The sequence below is a fragment of the Choloepus didactylus genome, chromosome 5 (genome assembly GCF_015220235.1).
Source record: "Choloepus didactylus isolate mChoDid1 chromosome 5, mChoDid1.pri, whole genome shotgun sequence".
Taxonomy (NCBI): Eukaryota; Metazoa; Chordata; class Mammalia; order Pilosa; family Megalonychidae; genus Choloepus; species Choloepus didactylus.
The window spans coordinates 103,673,376-103,699,121 of record NC_051311.1 but is presented as its reverse complement, the minus strand read 5'-3'; the positions used below and the strand labels follow the sequence as shown (position 1 = coordinate 103,699,121).

The 25,746-nt window shown below is 36.3% G+C and overlaps 1 protein-coding gene across 4 annotated transcripts in view; it reads right to left on the bottom strand.

The window, feature by feature from the left end:
• Positions 1 to 25,746, bottom strand: part of CROT (carnitine O-octanoyltransferase) — a 154,289-nt gene that overhangs the window by 98,660 nt on the left and 29,883 nt on the right. For all 4 annotated transcript variants that reach the window (XM_037836571.1, XM_037836568.1, XM_037836570.1 and 1 more), the window contains exons 9-16: positions 24,787 to 24,888; positions 19,500 to 19,583; positions 19,312 to 19,419; positions 18,950 to 19,080; positions 4,891 to 5,014; positions 3,867 to 3,945; positions 3,686 to 3,779; positions 3,435 to 3,554 (exon numbers count right to left, since the gene is read on the bottom strand). In XM_037836571.1, the coding sequence (XP_037692499.1) occupies positions 3,435 to 3,554; positions 3,686 to 3,779; positions 3,867 to 3,945; positions 4,891 to 5,014; positions 18,950 to 19,080; positions 19,312 to 19,419; positions 19,500 to 19,583; positions 24,787 to 24,888 (842 nt within the window). The remainder of the gene's footprint in view (positions 1 to 3,434; positions 3,555 to 3,685; positions 3,780 to 3,866; positions 3,946 to 4,890; positions 5,015 to 18,949; positions 19,081 to 19,311; positions 19,420 to 19,499; positions 19,584 to 24,786; positions 24,889 to 25,746) is intronic.

The following is a 25,746-nucleotide window of genomic DNA, read 5'->3' as shown; positions in this document are numbered from 1 at the left end:
TTGCCTATCAAATTGGTAAAGAATTTTTTATGATAATACCTAGAGTTGGCAATGGTGTGATGAAATAAGGAAGGCTATATTATAACATTATACATTGTTTTTAATGATGGAAAAATAGGGAACTGATTAGATAAATTACGGAAATCTATAAGACTGGACATTATTCAACCATTAAAACATATCAAAGCATATTTAATTGCACTGGGAACTGTTTGAAATAATATTGAGGATGGAATCCACAAAAAGGGCCCAAAATATTTATAAAATGATCCAAATTTGTAAAAGTTATACACACGCAAGATCTATATTCATTATAGATTGGAAACCTCACACAGTAAGTCTTATGCCTTGTAATGGAAATGTAGATAATGTTGCTCTTTATATTTTTCCATATTTCCCAAATTTCCTACAATGAGTATACAGTACATTTAGAATAAAATATTATTTTCAAAATAAAATAAATCAACCTGCTTTAAGTCACACAATTTACAAGTTTAACAATGAATGAAAAAATCATTCCAGACAATTTCCATGTATTTCATTTGAAAACTATCTGGGGTTTTTTCATAGTAATGACTCATAAAATTTTATACCTCTAGCCCTGACGTCTTTTCTGAGCTTTACACTCATATATCCTACTGATATATCCTCTTGTATATAAATATAATAAATTTCTGCATTAGCAGTAATCTTAAAACCAACATACACAAAACAAAATTTTTTATTCCTGTTTCTCCTGTTTCTCCCCCAGTTTTCTCCATCTTGGTAAATGTCACCATCAGATCAGCAATCCATCAGTAAGTCCTACTGATTCTATCTCCAAAATATAACTCACAACCATCCACTTCTTTCTACCTTTATTATCAACAGCCTTGTTCAAGTCATCAACATTCTGGCTTCCTAACTAATTTTCCTCATCTCACCTCATCTCACTGTCCTCTACCCAATTTATTTTCCATATAGCAGCCAGTGATCCTTTTTACATGTAAATAAAACACATAGCTCCCATGTTTAAAACTCTTAAAAAGGCTTCTCATACTTCCCATTATTTTTCAGAGAAAACACAAATCCTTTACTATGTTACAAGGCTGTACAATCAACTGACCACACCAAATGAACCAGTGTCTCCAGGGTTATTATGCTCTAAAGGCCCCAGGTGATATTAACATACACTCAGGATTGAGAACAACATGTTACAAGACTAGTACCTTCCTACCTTGTCAACCTCTTCTACCATCCTCCTCCTCAATGCTAAGTTATAGTTGCACCGTCTCTTTCTGTTCCTTAAAAGTGCTAACTTCTTTCCCACCTTCCCCCCCCCAGGATGTTTATACTTATGTTCAACAAAACCATTCTAAAAATAATTATGGAGTGTAAAATACTACTGAGGCATTGTTACAGAACTCAAATACAGCAACAAACAAACCAAAGACCCTGTTCTTGTGGAACTTATCTTCTAGAAAGGGAAGATTGACAGCATACAAACAAACATGTACATATTGGGTAGTCATAACTGGTATAAAGAAAAAGCAGCATGGGGGGAGGGCAGGTAGGGAAGTACTAAAAGCCTCAGGTGAGATGACATCTGAGCAAAGATCTGCATGAAGTAAGAAAGTGATTCTTACATGTATCTCAAGGAAGAGGGTACTAGGTAGAGGAAATCAAAACTGCAAATGACTTGAAGACAAAGCTTGCTTGGCATGTTCGAGGAACAAGAAGGTCACTGTGCTGGAGTAGAGTGAAATAGTGGGAGAGAGGTAAGAGATAAGGTCAGAGAGTTGACAGAGAACTAGATCTTGTAGGGTCTCACAGGGGGACTTTGGATTTTACTATGAATGAGACGGGAAGCCCCTGGAAGGTTCTGAGTAGAGGAGTGTTTAACTTGAGTTACATTTCTAAAGGGACCACCATGGCTGCTGTGTAGACAATAGTTTGTAGGGAAGGAAAGACGGCAGCAAGAAGACCACACAGAAACCTTCTGCAATTGCCTAAGTGGTAGAAACTGGTGGCTTGGCTTGGGTACAAGAACTGGAGATGGAAAGCAATGGCCAGATTCTGGAGAGCTATTTCCTTGGCTAGTCTTAAGGTAAATTCCTTTTCATACTTAAGATCTCAGCTTAGTTGTTGCTCCTCTGAGACCCTCCCTGACCCTCCCTTTATATATGCTATATAAAGCAGTGCTCCATCCCTAACTAGCCTCTATTACCTCATCAACTTGTTTATTTCCTTCACAGCATTCAACAGTATTTGAAATTATCTTATTTGTTTGCTTTTGTCTCTCTTTCCCAGGTAGAAAATAAAATGCACAAGAAAATCTGTCTTGTGCAGTTAGCACCTAAAACAATACCTGACACAATATAAGTACTCACTAAATATTTCCTGAATTGACTGATGCAAGTTCTGCCCCAGGATCATTAAAAATAATTTTTTTCTACACGTCAGAGAACTGAGGTATATGTAGCCTTTATTCTTATCACTGCACGCAACACAGGATCCACCACTTGTCAGGGAATATGTTAGAATGCTTACTTTCTCTCTGTATATGATGATGATGATGATTTTGGACCTCTGGCTCTTTTTAATGGAAAAATAACAAGTATCACTGGTATAACTGACAATGCACAAATCACACTTGACAAGGAAGAAGATAAAATTCTGAAAAATAACATTGACTGTAAACTCTTTTCAAAAAAGGAAAAGTATAAAAGCAATAGATTAGAAACTGAAATATGTCATATCATCCCAGTTTTTCACATTCCATCTGTCCTCATCTTATTTGCATAGTGTAGAATGTAGGCACATTATTTTTTACAAAGCCCTCCATACCTTAAAAGACCCCTGTGAAGAGACTGCCAAACTGTGAGTGAGGACCTTCCAAGCCTTACTATCACTTCCATATGCCTCATTCTTCATCTCTCTTTTCCCTACCAGGTTCTAATCTTTCTTTTTCACTCCTTCCACAAACTTAAGTCAAACTCCACACAACCCAAACGAAATTCATCTTACTTGGTAAATCACTCTTTTCTTTTTTTTTTAGTATAAACTGATTTACCTAGTCTTCTTTTTTTTTCCTCAGTAATTTCTGGACTACAGGAGGCCAAATTTTATCTGAACCTACTATAAAATACCTTATATAAATCAAATATGTTAAAATGTGTACAGACTTTGCAAAAGAGGATGATATGATCAATGAGTCAATCTTAAACAATGTTCTGCAATAAAGCATGTAAGGTACTAATTTGAAAAGTGTTTCACTGTAGGAAGCAGAACAAAAAAAACAAATACACCTTAAATGGTGAAGTGGTAAAAACAGTTGTCTATGTAGCAAGTGACAGATGACAACTGAATCAAGACACAGTGTAAGACATCCAAATTACAAAAGTGACAGCTTTCTTACTCTATAGCACAGTAAGAATTTTAAAAAGCAGCCTCACCTGTCATCTCTGATGCAGTAGAAAAATCCATAGCCATTCTGTATCATGGGAACCACCACTCCCTGGACTCGAAAATAACCAATCAGACTTGTTGAAAGAACAAAATTTCCACCTCCTCCACTGTGTAGCATGAAAAAAATAAAAGGATATTGTACTAAGCATACAGATATGAATACTGCTTCTGAAAAGTTTTTAACATTCAGGCAAAAAGAAACTGACTGAGGAACTTACAAAACACTTCACTATATTACCTTCTGGAGAAAAGTGGGTCTGTAAAAAGTTCTGGAACAGGGAAACCTTCCTCTTTTGCTATGAGTAAGAGACCTAAAAGGTGACGGTCAAATCCTGCAATGAAATTCCAAATATGAAATTAGAAAAAATTTTTCAACTTGAAATTTTCTTTAAAAATCACAGTAATTATAATCTAAGTACCTTTTCCAGCTGAACAGTCTTTCATCATTTTATTGTGCTTTGCAAAAGCTTGTAACATCTTTTGTTTCCGCTCAAGAAGCTGTGTTAACAAAAATCAGAGACACTTCAATAAGAGTGTACAACAAAACAAACAAATCAAAAAACCTGAAAATAAGGGTAATTGGGGGTGGGATGGGGGTAGAAGATTTCTAGGAAGACCAGTGACACATGCTTCTATGTCTTTTCTTTACTTCTACTACGGCCTTTTCTTTCCTATAGGCCTTGCCTCTTGATTGTCTCTTTCCTGGAACAGGAAAATAGGAACTTGTAGGCAGCACTGAGGTGGCATTAACAAATGTAAAGACAGATGGGAACTGTGATTTCAAAACTAAAACATAATTATACAAAGAGGATAATAAAGCAGTTTTATGAAATCAAAATAAATTAACATATACATACTATGCCTATCAAAACTAAAGAAACAAACAATAGTGGTAAGAAGGAAATACCCTGTTGTCTAATTGCTTCCTCCAGAAAAGTACAAAACAAAACTACACAAAACTGTTCTGACTCTCACATATGAAAACAGGAATCTATCACTTATTTCAAAAGCATTCAACCAAATGAAGAAAAGCTTCCTTACTTTAAAGGCACTTCGGCAAAGTCTGCACTTTACTGGTGTTCTAACGGTAAACCAGTAGCACTGAAATAATATACTGAAGGCGCCCTTCCAAGAAAATGGCTTAACTGGGCTTTCTCTCAAATCTGAAATGAAGGAATATCCTCCAAAGCCACTGAGAGGCCCTTTCAACATTACCAGGAGGACGGACTCTCCTTATTTCCCCTGGTCTTCTCTGTTTCTTATTCTATCCAAGTATACACTTCACTGACAAATGAACAAATGCTTTAAAAACTTCAGGGAAAAAAAAAATGTCTGAAAGTATTTTAATGATCCAGGGGAACTGAAGCAAAGAAGTTCGTTACTCAAAAACCAAGGCTCCTTTAATAAATGAATGTTGTGAATTTTTTCTTTCCAAACACTCACGTTGGTAAAAGGATCCTGCATAGACTGGCACCAACTGACTGCTTCTACTGTACACGAGCGCATCGTCTCTGTACGGCCATGATAAAAATATCGTGTCATAGCTGTTTCATAACAGCAACCAGGGCTAAAAGAGAAAATTAAAATAAGAATGTGTACCATGTGACAGAAAAAAATAGTCCAATCTTAAGCTTTCATGCAATAAAACAAAGATTAGATGTCTAATAAATGCTCTGGTGTCACTACAAACAGAGTTTACCTAATAAAGTTGACTTTCATCAGCGACCAAGCCCTACAGCACAGACTGAGTAACAAAGAGACTATTTTCAGCAAAAATACTCTGGTAGACCAGAATAACATGAGCTGTTTCAAAGGCTTGGCTGCTGTCAGGTTATGTAATATATTAGAGTCTGTGGTAAGCAGCTTCTAAGGCAGCACTCAATGGCCCATGCCTTCTGGTATTTATGGCCTTGTGTCATCCCCTCACTTTGAGTGTGGGCTGGACCTAGTGACTAACTTTCAACAGACAGAATATGGCAAAAGTGATGGGGTAATACTTCTGGGGTTAGGTTACAAACCTAATCCTTACAAACAAAGGATTAGGTTACACAAGATCTCTCTTGTGTTCTCACTTCCTCACTCCAAGGGAAGCCAACTGGGACACTGGGAGTTATCTTATGGAAAAGCTCACATGGCAAGAAACTGAGAGGCCTCTAGCCAACAGTACACAAGGAACTGAATCCAGCCAACAACCATGTAGGTGAGCTTGGATGAAGACCCTCCCAGCTCAGCAGAGCTTTCAGATGAGAATGCAGCCCTGGCTGACACCGACTGCAACCTTGGGAGACATCTTAAGCCAGAGATGCCCAGTTAAGTCACACCTGAATTCATGTCCCACAGAAACTGTGAGATAATAAATGTGTGTTGTTTTAAGCCACTATGTTTTGAGGTAATCTGTTACACAGCAATGTATAACTAGCAGAGTCCTTGGCCTTTAGTTCCTTCATATAGAATTGGATGACTGTAGAATTGAGTAGAAGCATTATTTAAGAAGTTGCCCAGAGTGACGTCTGCTTTCTGGGATTGGAGAACAATATAATAATTTTAGGTATAAAACTATTTTACTTTCCTGGGGGGGGGCTGGAATTTGCAGTCAAAGATACCAAATAAAATAAGAGAGATGGATCTGAATTAGTGGACACTATGAGGGTGGGAACAGAGTTATCACACCTCTTCTGTTAAGTGTTTCTGTAAGGCTGTCTCCCATATAGTATCCTTTTTCAGTGTGAACTGAGAAAATGTAAATAAAATTTAAAAAACAGTACTAAAAAACATTCTTTAAAAAAACATTTAAAATAAAAGCAGTAGGAATGAATGATAGAATATCACCACTTTGCAATCTCTAACGATCATCAGTGGCTACTCAAACCATTAGATAAAAAAACTCTGGGAGAAAACTTTATAATAGATGAATTCAGCAGAAAACTGAACCTACTCTCAATCTTAATAAGATGAAACAGGCAACAAATAGCATCACCTATTTGATTTACTATTGCAAATTAATAAATAAAAATAGAATTGATTCTGAGCAAGTATCTAGATCTAACTACCAGTTCACAGGGAATACAGGAGATAGAAGATCATGTTAAACATCATGCGGAAAAAAACTCAGAATGTGGAAAACTCTATAGGACATATGACCCAATTTTTTCTTCAAATAAAATGCAAGAAGAAAATGCTAGGGGAAGGATTGTTACAGTTACAAAGAACTTAAAAGACATATCAGCAAAAAACAACTTGTTAACCTTATTTGTAACCTAATATGAACATTTTTTTTCTTGTTTAAAAAAAAACTATGAGAAACTTTCAATGCCAGTTGTGATGGACTAGCTTATATCAAGCTAACCCTACTGCTAGGAGCAATAAAAAAAACTGAATTTAAAAAAATCCATTTGAATGTTTTGCAGAATAGTCAAGAAAAACGGAGTGAGAGACAAGAACTGGAGAGAAGAGAAACTCTTGGCATGAAGCAACATTCAATATCGCTTTTCCCCTCAAGGAATGTGTTGATTCATAAGTATGGATCAAAAGGCTGAGAAGCAGAACAGAAAATTACTGTCAAGAGGCAAAGAAACTGAGCAAAATTTTCAGTAGTTTCATGAGACTGGTGAAACAGAATTAGTACTTAGGGCTAACAAGGCAGCCAGGACTTGAGAGGCCAAGATCTCAGATAAAGAGAGTTATCACTATCCTTTGAGGCATTTGCATACTGGTTAGTGGAGCAGGCTGAAAGGTGGAGAAACCAACAAGAAGGTAGCTGCTTAGAAGCTCAGAAGATGACTGAAGCAATCAACAGTCTCATAGGGGTATGGAGATAAAAATTAAGAGTTTAGAGCCTATTAAGGTAGAGGGGCCCTGATAAACACTCTAGGACTTCACACTAGGAGAAAGGTCAAACAAAGAGATCAGACTAAAGACAGAAATCCAGCCTAGAATCAGCACCACTCCTGACTGGATTAGCACAAGGTACTCCATTCTGCCTGCCAGAAGCTAAAGAAAATTTCCTTTGAAGGAAAATATCATGTAGAGCAGGGTTTGTCAACCTCAGCACTATTGACTTTTTGGACTAGATAATTTTTTTTGTTGTGGGGGAGACTGGACACTGTAGGATATTTACCAACAATCCTGACCTCTACCCACTAGAAAGGAATAGCATCCCCTTCAAATTAGCACCCCCTTCAAATTATAACAACCAAAATTGTCTCCAGACATTGCCAAATGTACCCTAGAGGGCAAAACCGCCCTCAGTTGAAAACCACTGAGGTAGAGCCTCTACAACTCCACTGTCCATACAGTAGCCCACTGGTCATATATGGCTATTATGTATGTAAAATACAGCTAGCCTAAGTTGAGATGCACAGCAAGCATAAAACAGATGCCAGATTTTGAAGGCTAAGTATGTAAAAAAAAAAAAAAAAAAAAGGAAACTATCTCAATATTTTTACATTGATTACATGTTGAGATAGTATTTTGACAAACTGGGTTAAATAAACTATACTATTAAGTTAATTTAGCCTCTTTTTTAATATGGCTACCAGAATATTTAAAATTATATATGTGGTTTACAAGTGGCTTGCATTATATTTCTATTAGCCAGTGCTATTCTACAGTCTTTCTTAAGCAATATCCAGAATTCACTCAAAATTTAACAGGCATATTAAAGGTAGGCTCAAGAGAAAAAGAAATAGAAATGGACCCATAGGTGATCTAGATGCTGGAGTTATCAGACACAGGCTTAAAAATAGCTGTGATTAAAATGTTAATAAGTAAATAAATGGAGAATTTCATCAGAGAACTGGAGTCTACAAAAAGGAATCAAATGAAATTCTAAAATACTCAGCTATATTAAGCAACAGATTGAATACTGCTGAAGAGATGTGATCTAGAATTCTGCTACTCAGGTAATATGCAGGATATTAAAGTTTAAGAAACACTGGTCTACAAAACAGGTCAGTAAAAATATATCCTCACTAAAGCATGGAAAGGAAAACTCCAGCAGGATAAGTACAAAGAAAACCACAACTACGTAAATCGTAATAAAACTAAAGACAAAGAGAAAATCTTAAAAGCACCATCCTTAAAGTACCGAAAGAAAAAGCTGTCAACTTAGAATTCTATACCCAGCAAAAATATATTCCAGGGTGTGGAATTTCATTTGTCCTCCACGGCAGCTAGTAAATAGACAGGAACTGTCTGGAACAACTGTTTGGGGGCTTCTGTGACCAGACACATGTCATACACCAGTCTGGAATGGGAAGGGCTGAGATCACAGTGCAGATCTGTAAGTCAGTCTCCCAATTTGTGGAGGCAGGCGCCCCTCCTCCACTAGCAAGGCAGGCTGGTCTGGAATCACTTTCCCATGGGAAAAAGCAGTCACTACCAGGAGCAGGGGAAGGTAGCTCAACCAAGCTCCAACTGCAGATTTAATTAACAAATTCAGACTGCTGAATACCAGATCGGAGCACAGATAAACCCAGAGAAAGCACAAATGGAACCCAGAGATCTCTCCACAGCAGACAGGAAGCAGGGCTGACAGGAAACAGACAGACAAACAGAAAAACAGAGGCATTTGGAGTTGGCTGGGTGCAGAATACTGGAAAAGGGCTGTGCCCCAAGAAAAGGGGCACATAGAACCTGGTACCAACTCCGGCCCTTGACTGGTGAACTGGGGGGCTGGAGACTGGTTCTGAAAAGGATATATTTTTCTTTTTACTTTTTAGCATTAAAAAAAGGCAGCAGGCTTTTTCGGTTGTTAGCACTACCCTAGGCAAGGGAAGAGCTAAGAAATATCTGAGAGACAAAGTAACTAGTCAGGTGAAGGAGATAATTCCCCAAAAAGCCTATCTTCCCCAAGAAATTGGTGGGGGTGGGGGCAAGGCAAGCACAAGTGGCTGCTCTCATTCAAAGAATTAAGGCCCCAGGGGATGGAAAACAGAAACAGTTTAATCCCGATCTCTGCCTCAGCTTCTGTCTCAACCACACCCCTGGCAGGGAAAGGGTCTGCCAAGAATTAAAAGCACTGTACCATTTTACCCCAGTGGGGAGCTGTGGGCTGACGAGCACCACCTGCTGGAAAGGACAGAAGAAGCACAGCATCAAGAGGCTTCACAGGAAAGACTGGCACCCTGCTGGGTCCCATCCCCAGGGAACCTTGATACTGATTACAACCCTTTCCTGAGTCCTGGGCTTGTCTTATCTAGGATCTGACTGGCATCAATCCTATGTGGGGAGACCATTCTCAAAAAACAACTTCAGTAGAGGCAAGGAAAGAACCAGGAAAACAACAGCTGAAAAATTCTGATTGGCTAAACAGAAGCTATGCTAGAAGTCTAGATTAAGTAGAACTGAATGTTAAAGAACAGATAGAGAACAAAACCAGCCAACAAGAAAACCATAGGTAAAAGAGACAAAATGACCTACAGAATAAACAAATCAAAGAAATTGGATGCCTGGATATCAGCACAAAATCATGAGTCCTACCAGGAAGCAAGAAGATATGGCTCAAAGGAACAAACACACTTCAAATGAGATACAAGAGTTGAAACAACTAATTAAAGATCCTCAAACAAATATTCTAAATGAAATCAAGTTGAAGGCAAATGTGGCAAAAGAGATAAAGGATATAAAGAAGACAATGAGAGACCATAAAGAAGAACTTGAAAGCTTGAAAAAACAAATGGCAGAACTTATGAGAATGAAAGGCAGAAGAGATGAAAAACAAAATGGAGGTTTTGTTACAATAAGGCTGGAATAGAGTTTCTTTGCCCTTGGGTTTGAGGAAAAAAAAGAATGTCTTTGAGGAAGAATTAGAGGAGGAACATGTGATAATCACATTAGTTTCAATAAAAGAGGATCTCAAGAGGAGCATCAAATAGAACCAAGTACTACAGCTACACAAGTTAAACCAAAGAAGTCTAGAAAAAAGGATAAAGTTCATCTTCCTCGAATGAGCAATTCAAGGCTTGCTCAAAACCTAAAGCACTAGTGCTTCCCTTGCTGACCATTTTGCCTCCAAATAATAAGGTAAACCTGGACAGGTGCCAACATTTTAATTTGAGTACCAATGGCCAGAAAACAGGTTTATCTGAGGCTCCAGCAACATGCTTCCTGTGAGCAAAAACAGGATACTCCTGACACCAGGAGAGGTTAAGCTGCAGTCATGTTCAAAGAAATGCAAGACAATGACCAAGACAGCAAAGGATCAGAAAAGTTGTAAGAGAAAGGAGAGAGAAGAAATGACTAATAGAGTTGAAGTGATAACTTCAGCTCAGGAGGCAATACTGGCATCACAAACAAGAACTGCTGCAAGAGCAGCTCAGCCTAAGACTGTGAATTCATCCCACTCCTATTTCTGCTGAGATTTTTTGCTGCAAGCCTCTGTTGTCAGATGGTGTGTGGTCCATGGCATAGTTCTACCTGCAGACAAAAAAGCCTGGGTTCAACTGCAGTTCCATACAGGGCAGGCCTGGGTACCTGACACTCCCCAGAGGATGATCTCTCTCTTCCTGTTACCAACCTGCACTTTCAAATCTGCAGGTGAAGAAAATAATATGTTGTGCCCTGAATGTGTGAAGAGGAATAAGAAGTTAATGACAAGATTAATTCTAATGGGGAAAGAGAAACAATCTCCTTTGAACATAACAACATCTCTCTTTTTGGATGGGCAATGTTTTAATAAACAGCAAATGGCTGAGAGCCCATAGCTAAACTGACTTGCATCCCAGTGATTGCTGTGTTGTGTCCAAACAATCCCCAGTGCTGCGAAATTTCTTGAGAATAAATGGGAATTTCTGGATTCTGGACTTGGGGTTTTCCAAAAAAAGACTGCTACTGCTACTTTTTATGAGCTGGGCTTAAGAAGTGGTTTTCCCATCCACTCCAACTAATATGTTTCTCTATGTATTGGTTCCATATAAATTACTGTTAGAGGAGAGTTCCATTACAGAAAAAGTATCAGTAAATATTTTAACATTAAGTGTGTAGCTATATAGAATATGTTTTTACTTCTTTAAATATATTCACAATATTCAAAAGGTGCTTAAGGGTATACAGTGAATTATTTCTTATTGTAATATTAACACAGTTAGCCTTGTTCAATCATATGGTGTGTGTGCATTTGTAAAATGAAATTTGTACAAATGGATTTGTTGAACAAAATTCCTACAGGTGAAAAAAAAAAACAAAATGCAGACATACAATAGCAGATCTGAGGAGGCAAAAGAAAGGATTAGTGAATGTGACATCTGAAATCCCACAAACAAAAGAACAGATACAGAAAAGAATGGAAAAATAGGAGCAGGGTGCCAGGGAACTGAACGACAACATGAAGTGCATGAATATACATGTTATAGATGTCCCAGAAGGAGAAGAGGAGGGAAAAGGAGCAAAAAGAATAATGGAGGAAATAATTATTGAAAATTTCCAACTACTATGAAAGACATAAAATTACAGATCCAAGAAGCGCAAAGTACCCCAAACAGAATAGATCAGAATAGACCTACTCGAAGACACTTACTAATCATATTGTCAATATCAAAGACAAAGAGAGAATTCTGAAAGCAGTGAGAGAAAAGCAATCCATCACATATGATAGAAACTGAATAAGACTATGTGCAGATTTCTCAGGAGAAACCATGGAGGCAAGAAGGCAGTGGTATGACATATTTAAGATACTGAAAGAGAAAAACTGCCAACCAAGAATTCAATATCCAGCAAAACTGACCTTCAAAATTAGGGGGAGTTTAAAGTACTTTCAGACAAAGAGACTGTGCTGGTTTGAATGTATTATGTCCCCCAGAAAAAGCCATATTCTTTGATGCAATCTTTGCGGGGCAGACATAATAGTGGGGATTAAGTTGGAATGTTTGAATTAGGTTGTTTGCATGAAGATGCGCCCCACCCAACTGTGAATGATAACTGATGAGATGTTCCCATGGAGGCGTGGCCCCGCCCATTCAGTGTGGGCCTTGATCAGTGGAGCCATATAAATGTGCTGACTCAAAGAGACTGAAACTCAGTGCAGCTGTGAGTGACCTTTTGAAGAGGAGCAAGCGTGCTAGAGAGGAATGTCCTGGGAGAAAGCCATTTTGAAACCAGAACCTTGGAGCGCATGCCAGCCACGTGCCTTCCCAGCTAACAGAGGTTTTCCAGACACCATTTGCCATCCTCCAGTGAAGGTACCTGATTACTGATGTGTTACCTTGAACACTTTATGGCCTTAAGACTGTAACTGTGTAGCCAAATAAACGCCCTTTTTATAAAAGCCAATCCATCTCTGGTGTTTTGCATTCCGCAGCATTAGCAAACTAGAACAGAGACCCTGAGAAAGTTTGTGAACAAGAGACTGGCTCTACATGAAATTTTAAAGGGAGTACTACAGGCAGATAGGAAAAGACAGGAGAGAGACGTTTGGAGAAGAGTATAGAAATAAAGATTATCAGTAAGGTTAAAAAGAGACGGAAAAAAAGATGTGATACATAAAATACAAAAGACAAAATGGTGGAAGAAAGTACTGCCTTAACAGTAATAACATTAAATAATGGATTATATTAATCTCCAATAAAAAGACACAGACTGGCAGAATGAATTAAAAAACATGAACATGATCCATCTATAATGTGTGTCTCTTGTAGACAGCTTAAGCCCAAGGACAAAAATAGGTTGAAAGTGAAAGGCTGGAAAAAGATATTTCATGCAAACAACAACCAGAAATGAGCAGGGGTAGCTATACTAATATCAGAAAAATTGGACATCAAATGTAAAGCAATTAAAGGAGACAAAGAAAGACACTGTGTATTAACAAAAGGGACAATTCCTCAAGAAGACATAACAATCATAAATATTTGTACACTGAGCCAGAGTGCCCCAAAATACATGAAGCAAACACTTGACAACACTGAAGGGAGAAGTAGACACCTCTATAATAATAGTTGGAGACTTCAAAATACCACTCTAATCAATAGAAATAACATCCAGACAGAGGATCAATAAGGAAACAGAGATTTTGAATAGTTTGATAAATGAACTAGACTTAATAGACATTTACAGAATATTGTACCCCAAAACAGCAGGACTTTTTTTTTCAAGTGCTCATGGATCATACGCAAGGACAAACCACATGTTGAGACACAAAGCAAGTCACAATAAATTTAAAATTGTACAAAACATTTTCTTGGATCATAAAGGAATGAAATTGGAAATCAATAACAGATGGAAGGCTGGAAAATTCATAAATATATGGAGGCTAAACAACACACTCTTAAGCAACAAGTGGGTGAAGGAAGAAATTACAAGACAAAGCAGTAAATATCTTGAGGCGAATGAAAATGAGAACACAACATATCGAAACTCATGGGATGCAGCAAAGGCAGTGCTGAGAGGGAAATGTATTGTCCTAAATGCCTATATTAACAAAGGAGAAAGAGAAAAAAGTAGAAGAATTAAATGCTCTCTTGCAAGAACTACAGAAAGAACAGAAAACTAACCCCAAAAGAAACAAAAGGAAAAAAACAACAAAGATTAGAGCAGAAATAAATGAAACTGAGAACACAAAAACAATAGAGAATCAAAATAACGAAGTGTTTCTTTGAGAAAATCAATAAAGTTGATGGGCCCTCAGGCTGACAAAGAAAAAGAGAGGATACAAATAAATAAAATCAGAAATGGGAGGGGGCATAACTATTGGCCCCGAAGAGATAAATGAGATAATGAGAGGATACTATGATCAACTATATGCTAACAAACTAGACAATTAAATGAAATGGACAACTTCCTAGAAAAGCAAGAACAACCAACATTGACTTGAGAAGAAACAGAAGACGTCAACAAACCAATCACAAGTAAAGAGATTGAATCAGTCATCAAAGAACTCCCAAAAAGGAAAAGTCCAGAAACAGATGGCTTCACATGTGAATTCTACCAAGCATTCAAGAAATAATTAGTACCAATCCCGCTCAAACTCTTCAAAAAAAATGAAGAGGAGGGAAAGGTACCTAACTCATCCTATGAAGCCAACATCACCATAATACAAACACAGACACTACAAGACAGACAAGATACTACAAGAAAGGAAAATTACAGACCAACCTCTTTAATGAATATAGATGCAAAAATCCTCAACAAAATACCTGCAAAGTAAATCCAGCAGCACATTAGAAGAATTATCCACCAAGATAAGTGGGTTTTATTCCAGGTATGCAAGTCAGTTAATGTGATTCACCACATCAATAAATCAAAGGGGAAAAAAAAACACAAAATCATCTCAATTGATGCAGAAAAGGAATTTGACAAATTAAACATCCTTTCTTGATGAGAACACTTCAAAGGACAGGAATAGAAGGAAACTTCCTCAACATGATAAAGGGAACATAAAAAAAAAAAAAGAAAACCACAGCTAACATCATACTCAATAGGGAAAGACTGAAAGCTTTCCCTCTACGATCTTCTCTAAGTGGAACAAGACAAGGATACCCACTGTCATCACTTATTCAACATTGTGCTGGAAGTTCTAGCTAGAGCAATTAAGCAAGAAAAAGAAATAAAAGGCATCCAAATTGGAAAGGAAGAAGTAAAACTCACAGTGTTTGCAGATGACATGATCCCGTATGTAAAAAATCTAAATCAAAGCCACTGCAGCTCATAAATGAGTACAGCAAAGTGGCAGCACAATAGTGGGTGATGGTAGCACAATATGGTAAGTACACTGAACAAAGATGACTGTGAATATGGTTGAAAGAGGAATGTTAGGAGCATGTAGAACACTGGAAGGAAAGATAGAAGATAAAGACTGGGATGGTATAACTTAATGAAACCTAGAATGGTCAATGATTGTGATTAAATGTACAAACATAAGAATGTTTTCACATGAGGGAGAACAAATGAATGTCAACTTTGCAAGGTGTTATTTAAAAATGGGATGGTTTTGGGGAAAAAATACAATCAATGCAAAGCAGAGTTTATAGTTAACAGTAACATTGTAATATGCTTCCATTAATTGTAACAAATGCAATATACCAAAGCTAAACATCTATAAGAGGGGGATATAAAGGAGGGGTATGGGATTCTTGGTGTTGCTGTCTGACTTTTTTATTGTATTTTATTTTAATTTTCTTTTGTTGTTTTTTAGTTGTCATTTTTCCCTTCTTTTCTTTTTTCTCTTTTTGCCTCTTCCACTTTCTTTGTGAAAGAAATGGAAATGTCCTCATACAGATAGTGGTGGTGAATGCATAACTATGTGTTTATCACCAGCAGACACGTACCTCAAGAAATGTTAAAGGAAGTCTTCCAGGCAGAAGGAAAATGATACAGGGTAGAAATCTGGATCTCAATAAAGGAACAAAGAGCACTGAAAATGGTAGGTTTATGGTTAAATACATAATAGGTTTTTCATATTTTTAAGACCTCTTTAAAAAATGATTAAGACAAAAATAACAAGAGTGTATTGGGGGTTTTATAGACTATGTAGAAGTATAATGTAAGGCAACAGCACAAAGAATGGGAGAAGGGAAATATAAACATTTTGTTTTAAGGTTCTTACATTATATGTGAAGTGGAAAATATTATTTGAAGCAGGCTGTGAAAAGTTAGACATATTTTGTAAGCCTAGAAGAACTACTAAAAAATATAAAAGAGGAACAGCTGATAGTGGAGATAAAATGGAAAAATTAAAAAACCCAAGCCTGCTGGTGATAAATTCTTTCATCTTTTGTATGTCTGAAAAAATTTCTATAACTTTTTTAAAAATACATTTTTAATTGTGAAATTTAACATATATACAGAACAGTGATAACTTTCAAAGTACAATTTAACAAGTAGTTAGCAAATTTCAAAGAATGTTATGGGTTACAGTTCCACCATTTCAGTTATTTCCTTATTGCAATATATAACTTATATACAGAAAGGCGATAACTTTGAAAGTATGATTTAACTAGTAGTTATATAGGTATAGCTAGAAGGAAATAACTGAAATGGTGGAACTGTAATCCATAACATTTTTTGAAATCTCTATAGTGACTCATTAAATTGTACTTTGAAAGTTATCAACTTTCTGTATGTATCTTATATCTCACAATAAGGATATAACTGAAACTGTGGAACTGTAAATCATAACATTCTTTGAAATTACCTACATAACCTTTGTAAGACCTTTATATGACCTTTAGAAATAGATATATTTAAATGCAATTTTATTGAGATATGTTCACACACAACATAATCCATCCAAAGTATACAACTCAAGTGGCTCACAGTATCAATTAGTTGTGCATTCATCGCCACAATCAATTTTAGAACATTTTCATTACTCCAAAATAAAGGAAAAAAGAAAAAGAAAAAGAACACCCAAAACATCCCATACACCTTATCCACCCCATATTATTTACGTATTTTGTCTTTATTTTATTACATCACTCATCTGCCCACACACTGGATAAAAGGATTGTCAGTTACAAGGTTTTCACAATCACACAGTCTCACAATAAATGCCATATAGTTATACAGTCATCATTGAGAATCAAGTCTACTGGATTACAGTTCAACTGATTCAGGTATTATCTTCTAGTTATTCTAATACACTAGAAACTGAAAAGGAATATCTACATAATGCATAAGAAAAATCTCCAGAATGACCTCTCAACTCTACTTGAAATCTCTTAGCCACTGAAACTTTACTTTGTTTCATTTGTTTTCCCCCCTTTTGATCAAGAAGGCATTCTCAATTCCACGAAGCCAGGGCCAGGCTTATCCCTGGGAATCATATCCCACATTGGCAAGGAGATTTACACCCCTGGGAGTCATATCCCACACAGGGGGGAGGGTAATGAGTTTATTTGCAGAGTTTGGCTTAGCAAAAGAGGCCACATCTGGGCAACAAAAGTGGTTCTTTGGGAATGAGTCTTCAGCATAAATATAAGTAGGCTTAGCTTCTCCTTTGCAGGATAAGTTTCATAAAGGCAAGTCCCAAGATTAAGGTTTGACTTATTAAATTGGGAGTCTCTAAGGCTTGTGAGAATATCAGGAATTCCCAGGTGAAGAAGTTAAATATTTCTACATTCCCCGCACCCCCCCCCCGCCCCCAGTCCTTCAAGGGGACTTTGCAAATACTTTTTATTTTCTGCTCAAAATACTCTGGGATATATCAGGGTATTACATTAACCTGAACAGAATAACAGGATCTCATTCCCTATTCTAGGCCCCATGTAATTATGTTGTTCTTATGCTGTTTAAATAAAGTGACCATACAGGTTAAATTACTTAGTGTGCTACAGAGAATATAAATTTTGAGCCAAATAAACATCTCTTAAATAGCAGTTAAAACTCAGGAATAGATGTTACTGCTGTAAGGGCGTACAATCAAGGAACCTTAACAATAAGACTTACTGAACATTCTGTTCTCCTGCATCATCACATGCCCAATTTGCCCATGTTCTATGCCCTGATAACCTATACTCTCAAATTCAATTCTCAGCATTTGCTCATTATAGTTAGTTTATATTAGTGAAGTCTTACAATATTTGTCCTTTCATTTCTGGCTTATTTCACTCAACATAAAGTCCTCAAGGTTCATTCACCTAGTTACATGCCTCACAACTTCATTCCTTCTTGCTCAATATTCCATTGTATGTATACACCACAGTTCATCCTTCTGCTTACCCATCAATGTACCCTTAGTCTACCTCCATCCATTGCAAATTGTGAATACTGCCACCATGAACACCAGGGTGCAAATGCCTATTCATGTCCCTGCTTTCAGTTCTTCCAAGTATATACCAAGTTGCAGGATCATGTGGCAGCCCTCTACTTAGCCTCCTGTGGAACCACCACACTGCCCTCCAGTGGGTCTGCACCATTCTACTTCCCCACCAAAAGTGAATAGGTATATCTTTCTCCTTGTCTTCTCTAGCACTTGTATCTTTCTGTTTATTTTTTAAAGTTTTATTCACACAGCATACAATATAAATGCAAAAGAAGGAAAGAACAAGGAACAGATGGGATAGAGAAAACAAACAGCAAGATGGTGGCCTAAAACCTACAATAAACATAAATATCTAAACTCTCCAATTTAAAGAAATATTGTCAGATTGGATAAAAAAGCAAGATCCAGAGGCTTCCACTTCTGCTTAAGATGTAAAAAATCACAAAAGTCTGCCTCTCCTATCCTAACAATGAGAAAAAGCTGGATAATCTAAAAAAATCTTTCCTTTTCATGACTATATAAGAAAAATGAGATCATAAGAAAACAAAATGCTCTGAATTCCAAAGAACGACAAGCCTCTCTTAGAAGAGACCAGACATTTCAAAAGTGTCAAAGTCCTGAAGAGCAAGGAGAGAAACTGGGCAGATGAGAACTCTCACACACTGTTGACAGAACTGCAAAATTAAGACACAGTTCCAACTGAAGAAAAGTAAGAAACCACAATGAGGATTTAGGGTTGAATGACTACAAAAAAAAATAATATACCCTTGGACTTTAGGATTCTGAAAATGAAAAATGATTATTCCTCACCGTCTATGAAGTCTGTAATAGGCCAGCTGAAGTGCAAGCTGAATAAATGTATCAGGGTGAAGCATCTTCTTCTTGGTCAGCTTTTTGCCAAAAGCTGTAAAGGCATAAACCACAATCTCCAGATCAGATGCCTAACAAAAAGAATTAAATAAGAACTGTGAAAATTTACCTAAAAAGAATACCCCCAAAGCAAACCAAATTATCATCTGGAGTAAAGTAGCCATCATATATAAAGAATTAAAGGTATTGAAGGTATAATTTTAAAATATTTTATGCTGTCATGCTTGCATTAATAGCCAAATTTTTACACATGATAAATAAAAGAGAAAGCACTACTACTGAAGAGAAAGTGAAAAATCTACCTGCTTAAAAAATTGGGCTTTAGCTTGGCTGATGTCATTTAATACTTTCTCATCCACAGTGAAAACAAGCTCCTCTGGAAGTGGTATATTCCGCACGTTTTCTGAACCCTGAAAACAGAGAATATTTAAAAATACTACATATATAAAAATATTAGGGGAAAAAAGATGAAATATTTGTTTTAATGTACCTTCCATCTTCCTTCATTCTCAAAAATCTTCTCATCAACATAATGACAAATGTTTACCAGAACCATTGCATCATAAGGAGCATGCTAAAATAAAAATAAACAATTCCATTAATTTTCTTTTGGTATGGTAGGAGCATATTGAAAGGAATCAAGTTATTTCAGGATATTTGTTTTTCCTATTGCTTCACTTTATTTTGTTTGGAAATGTTTATTTGATAAATCAAGTTAATTTAAAAATTGAAAAAGACTTTATATCAAGATAAAACTTGACCCAATACACTTATTTCCACTTCACTCCATTCCTTAAGATTCTATATCATGAAGTGCAGAAAATGTTCTTATTCTTAAAATCCTTAATTGCCTCACCTTCTAATTATAAAGATACGGATTTCACACAGTATATAACTGCTGTATTGTATTTTCTGCAAAAGAACAAATATTACGAGTTGGAAGTACCTAGTTAGGGCTCTTGTGGTAATGGGGGAAGGCTGTAAAGTAGACATGAACAATCTACAAAAAATAACTGCTGTTTGTACTGGAAATCAACACAGCAGGTGTATGTAAGCAATACTAAGATGTTCCGGGATTATGGGGTGGCAGGCTATCTGATGCATTATCTGAAGGCATTTAGAATGGGCATAAACTTCTTTGGGTAAAGACACAGGTCACTAAGTAAGTATTAACAAGCATAGGCATTTTGTGTATGTATCTAGCAAATTGTCAACATGTGGGAGAAATAATCCTCAGTGTTCAAAAACAAGTGAAAAAAGATAGGCCGGGGTATAACAGATTTGACAGCTACAGCTAGAAAAAGGATTGCAGCTGTCATTTATTTTGGAAGACAAACTCGTTTTGCCTTCTTTTTTCCATGTTCCTTTGATGACAGTCACGTCAGATGGCTCCTTCTCTGCATTTCTGCCACCACTTTTCATTAAACATAGTTGCCAATCATGGACTAAATGGGACATTGCTAGCCTTGGTCTGAGATATGGACCAAGCCCAGCTGGACCCAGTTTCAGAGGGAATAATTAGGTGTCTTAATTTCACCCCAACAGGACAGTTCTGCTGCCAGATAATGCAGCCCAACAAAGCTGAGAAGCACAGCACACTATTACCATGTAGAGATCAGCCACATCATCAGGAAAGGCTCTTGGGAGGAGGTCAGCAGGTGCCTGAGCAGTTCATTCTATCTGCCAGCAAGAGCATGCATAACAAGACTCACAGGTCTATGGCAAAACGCATTTCTAAACTCCATCTCACAACTGTGTAGTGCTTTAAAGTTATTGAATATTTTCACAAACACTATCACATAAATTATTTTATTTAAGACAAGAGTAACCATCTCAAATTCTCCCTGGAACCAGTAATCCCCTTGTGGAAAAATAATAATTTCAAAAACAAAAAAATGTCAGGAAACCTTATAATTCCAATGCTTTCCTAATGCTTTATTTATTCACATACTTTTCCCCTTTCATTTAAATGCAGGCAGTATGTGTAACATACTGTTTAAGAATATGGGCTTTGCAACTCAGCAGGTGGACTTCCGCCTCCCCTCACTACATGGGACATTACTCCCAGGGGTGAAACTCTCCCTGGCAACATGGGACATGACTTCCGGGGATGAGCCTGGACCCGGCATCATGGGATTGAGAAAGCCTTCTGAAACAAAAGGGAGAAGAGAAATGAAACAAAATAAAGTTTCAGTGGCTGAGACATTTCAAATGGAGTCGAGAGGTCATTCTGGAGGTTATTTTAATGCATTATATAGATATCCCTTTTAGTTTTTAGTGTATTAGAATAGCTAGAAGGAAATATCTGAAACTGCTGGACTGCAATCCAGTATCCTTGATTTCTGAACACAATCATATACCTTTATAGCTTCTATGGTGTGAGTGTGTGATTGTGAAAACCTTGTGGCTCTCACTGCCTTTATCTAGTGACTGGACAGATGAGTAGAAAATTGGAGACAAAAAGTAAATGAATAACGGGGGGTATGGGGGGTATGGGATGTTCTAGGTGTTCTTTTTCAATTTAATTTTTATTCTTTTTATTTTTATTTTTTGGAGTAATGAAAAATGTTCAAAAATTGATTGTAGTGATGAATGCACAACTATATGATGAAACTGTGAGGCACTGATTGTATAATTTGGATGGACTATATGGTGTGTGAATGTATCTCAATAAAATTGCATAAAACAACAACAAAAAAAGAATATGGGCTTTGGTTCTGAATCCAAATTTCGTCTATTCCTAACTGCAACAGAGAAAGTTACTTAATTCTTTAATAAAATTGTTTCATCTGTAAGTGGGAATAATAAGACTATCTTCATATAGCTGCTATGAGAAATGATTTACAATGCTTACACAGTGCTTAGTACAGGATCTGGCCCACAGTAATAATTAGGAACTGCTGTTATTATTAATAATTAATGTTTATTACATGCTTCCTATGTGCCCTACACAAAACCCGATAATAAAGCTTACAACAGAAAGGAAAATAGCTGATCTCAACAATTTTTAAATGAAAAGGGAATTGAGATTAATTAGCATAATCACAAAAGTACATATTTAACCACCCACAGCCAACTCTCAATTATAACTATACTGATGGAAAAGAACAGCAGCATGGCTTTGGATTAAAAACAGCTTATTTTACAGAATGTATTCTCCATTAATGATGTTTTACTTAGGTTAAATTGCATTATCTAAAATTATCTTAGATTACAAGGGAAACTCATATGGAACTTAAAAAGCATATTTTCAAACAGAGATAATCAGACTTATTTTATAAATATGTGGGTATTAATGCATATATTAAATATGTTTATACAATCACTACAGTAAGCAGGTGAGTTGTGCTGGGATCCTTATTCAGAGAGAGAGAAAAGATCATTAAAATTAATTTGGTCCTGATTTTGAGTTAACAGCAGGATGTTGACACCATTAGTAAAAATCAAGGTGGTGAAAGCTGTTTTTTGAAGGGAAGGAAAGACAGTTCTTTTGGCAATATCTGCTCTTACATAACATATAACATCCAGTTTGAACAATTTAACATATAGTGATACACAACTCACAAAATGAAAATAACATTTAAAAGCTGGAAAGTGTACTTGCAAATCACCTATAAAAAGTGATCAATGAAACTATTAAACCAGGGGAAAGAGAAGGAAGAGAAGGGAAACAGTGTGACTGATACTGTTGGGGATTGAATCATATCTTCCACTAAAGGCATGTTTGGGTTCCAACCTCTGGTTCTGGGGGTGAGAAGCCATTTGTAAATGGGACATATGAAGATGTTATTAGTTAAGGCATGCCCAAACTGAATGAGGGTGAGCCTTAAATCAAATATGGCTGATGTCCTTATAAGCAAAGGACATTAGACACAGAAAAAGAAGTCATGGGGAACAGCCAGAAGCTGGAAGTTAATGGAACCCAGAAGAGAAAGAACACACTGCCACCATGTACACTGGCAGAAGACAGAAGAGCCAAGACCAAAGATCGCTAGCAGCCAGTCCCAGAACATCAGTCTTTGGGGAGAAACCATCATCTTGCCGATGCCTTGAATTTCGACTTCTCCTAGCCTCAACACCATGAGCCAATAAATTTCTTTTGTTAAGCTAACTCATTAAGTGGTATTTGTTTTAGCAGCTGGGAAACTAAAGCAAATACTAAAGTCAGTTTTAGTCAGTGGATAGGAAAAGACTGTTAAAGGGAAAGGAAGCAAGCAGTGTCAGAAAATTTATAAGAGCGGGGTAACCATCTGTTGCAGAAAGTCAGAGAGAAGCAGAGGGAAAAATCCTTAGGACTTTCCTAAGAGGAGGCACTTAGCTACCTTGTAAAGGATAGTTTCTAGGGAATAGTGAGGACATAAACCAGACTGAAGAAGGTTAAGAAGAATCAAAGAAGAAGCTTAAGAGAAGTAAACTGAGGCAATAAACATAAAATATTTTGTCAACATTGGAATCAAACGTAAAGAAAAATTTTCCAAATGGTTCATGACAATCTTCCATTGCCACTCTGATAAACTACTGTAATAGCCAGTTTTATTACCTGCTTATCAATCATTCTGCCTTCTTCTGGGATAACAGCTGCTTACTTTACTTTAGACAAACACTACCTCCCATCTCTCAGCTCATGTGGTTTGAATGAGACTAACAGTACCCACTGGGTTCCAAGGATGGGCATGTGACTCAGGTCAAGCCAATCAAAGTATGTGAGTCCCAGAATGGACAGATGACTCACACAAGCCAATCAGAACCAAAGACCATTATTTCCTGGACTTTTGCTGGAACCACTGGAAAAAAAAGTAGCTGGCTATTTCCACTGAGGTCACTAAGTTACAAGGAGAGCTATGAAGGTATGAGACTGTAGGTGCAACAATACATAGTGTAATCTATCTAAAAATGAAGTCAAACAGAGGAAAGTAGTGCCAAAAAATGGAAATTTCTAATGACAGCATTTGAACACTAAAAGTCATCCTTACCCAAATTTAGCCTAACCCCTATGCCAATAAACATGTTCTTCTGCTAATGCAAATTTGTTTTAGGTTTTTATCACTTAAAACTGAATAAATACTGATAAATATAATTACTGAACCCAGAGCAAGTAGTAGGCCTTTTTGGTATTTTGGAGTCACTAAATATTTTAGAGGAAGGCCACCAAAACGAAACAAAACGGTCTACCTCATATTACCTTATACTAAAGTGTGTACTCTATGAAAAGTGCTATAACGAGATAACAGTATTGTTTCAACTGACTTTTTTTTTTTAATTTTCTTGGTTCATAAACTTTCTAGACATCTATCAGAAAGTTATGAGAAAGACAGCTAGTAAAGAAGACCATGGGAGGAAAACAGAGAAGAACCAGGAGTTTTTTTTTTTTTTTTTCTTTTTTGAAGAAGGTTAAAAATAGTATTTATTGCTAGAAATTTTAATATCTATAGTTAGTTAAGGCATGCCCAAACTGAATGAGGGTGAGCCTTAAATCAAATATGGCTAATGTCCTTATAAGCAAAGCAATTTTTTATTTAGCTTATGCTAAATAAAAAGTTACAGGCAAATTCTATTTTGCAGATACCTACCAAACTGTTAGACTTACTACAGATGAAAATATCTTGTCGTATATTCTACTTTCACTGGTAATTCATAACTGAATGTTTTATTATAATGCCATAAAACTAAAGAACAGTTTACTTATACTACCACAGCACAGCACAAGTATTTAAATGGTTTATTAAATATTGTAAGGAAAAACTGTAAGGAAAAAATAACTTATGTAATTTACTCACATCACAATTAGAACCAAATACTCCATTAGAAAAGGAAACCAAGTTATAGGATTTGTCACCCCAGCGTACTGTTGGATCTCCAGTAAGCGTCATTGTTGCTACCTAAAATAAAATATTTTTCCCAATTAAAATGGTTTTAACATTGATTTGTATGTATCTATATCTTAAATACATACATGTCTTCTCACTTTTCCTTCTTCACATAAATCAAATTTAATAAAATGATAATACAGTTATATTCAAAAGATAATGATTCTGATCATGACTTCAAGTATTTCTCAAAATCTCAAGTTAAGAAAATTCAACCAGAGGAGAGAATGCTGCTACAATATTCATGGATGTTTAGAGAACATACAATTGAAAGGACAAGGCTTTTACAAGTTGAATTGTATAAAAGGCCTTGATAAGTTTGGTCATTAAAATTTAGTTAGGAGGAAAATATTTCAAGAACTCATATCCACACCACTAAATCTGTTTTCCAAACTGTGGGTCACAGTCCCTAAGAGGGTCATGAAATCAATTTACTGCATTGCAATCAGAATTCTTTATATAAAAAAAAAAAAGTAGAATATAAATATCAAAGTATACTACAGATAGTAAAAGTAATTACTGTTTCGTGAAACTTCTATTTTATGTGTGTGTTTGTGTGTGTGAAAACATATGTGCACAGTGGACTACTATTTAACTGTATTTTTAACTATGGATTGCAGTCAAAACAGGTCAAACAATAGTACATTAAAACACATTCTTCCTTAGGAAGAAGTCTGATGATTCTCCTACAAAAAAAAAAAAAAAAAAAAAAAAAATTAAAGCTTAAGAAGAGGAAAAGTCAGTATTGATGATTACATTATGAAATAATTTAAGTGTTTTTAAAAGTCTGTGAGACTTCTAATATGATTACTACCTTCAATTATTTCCCAGGAAACAACATTACTCAAGAGGGGAAAAAAAGAAATAACA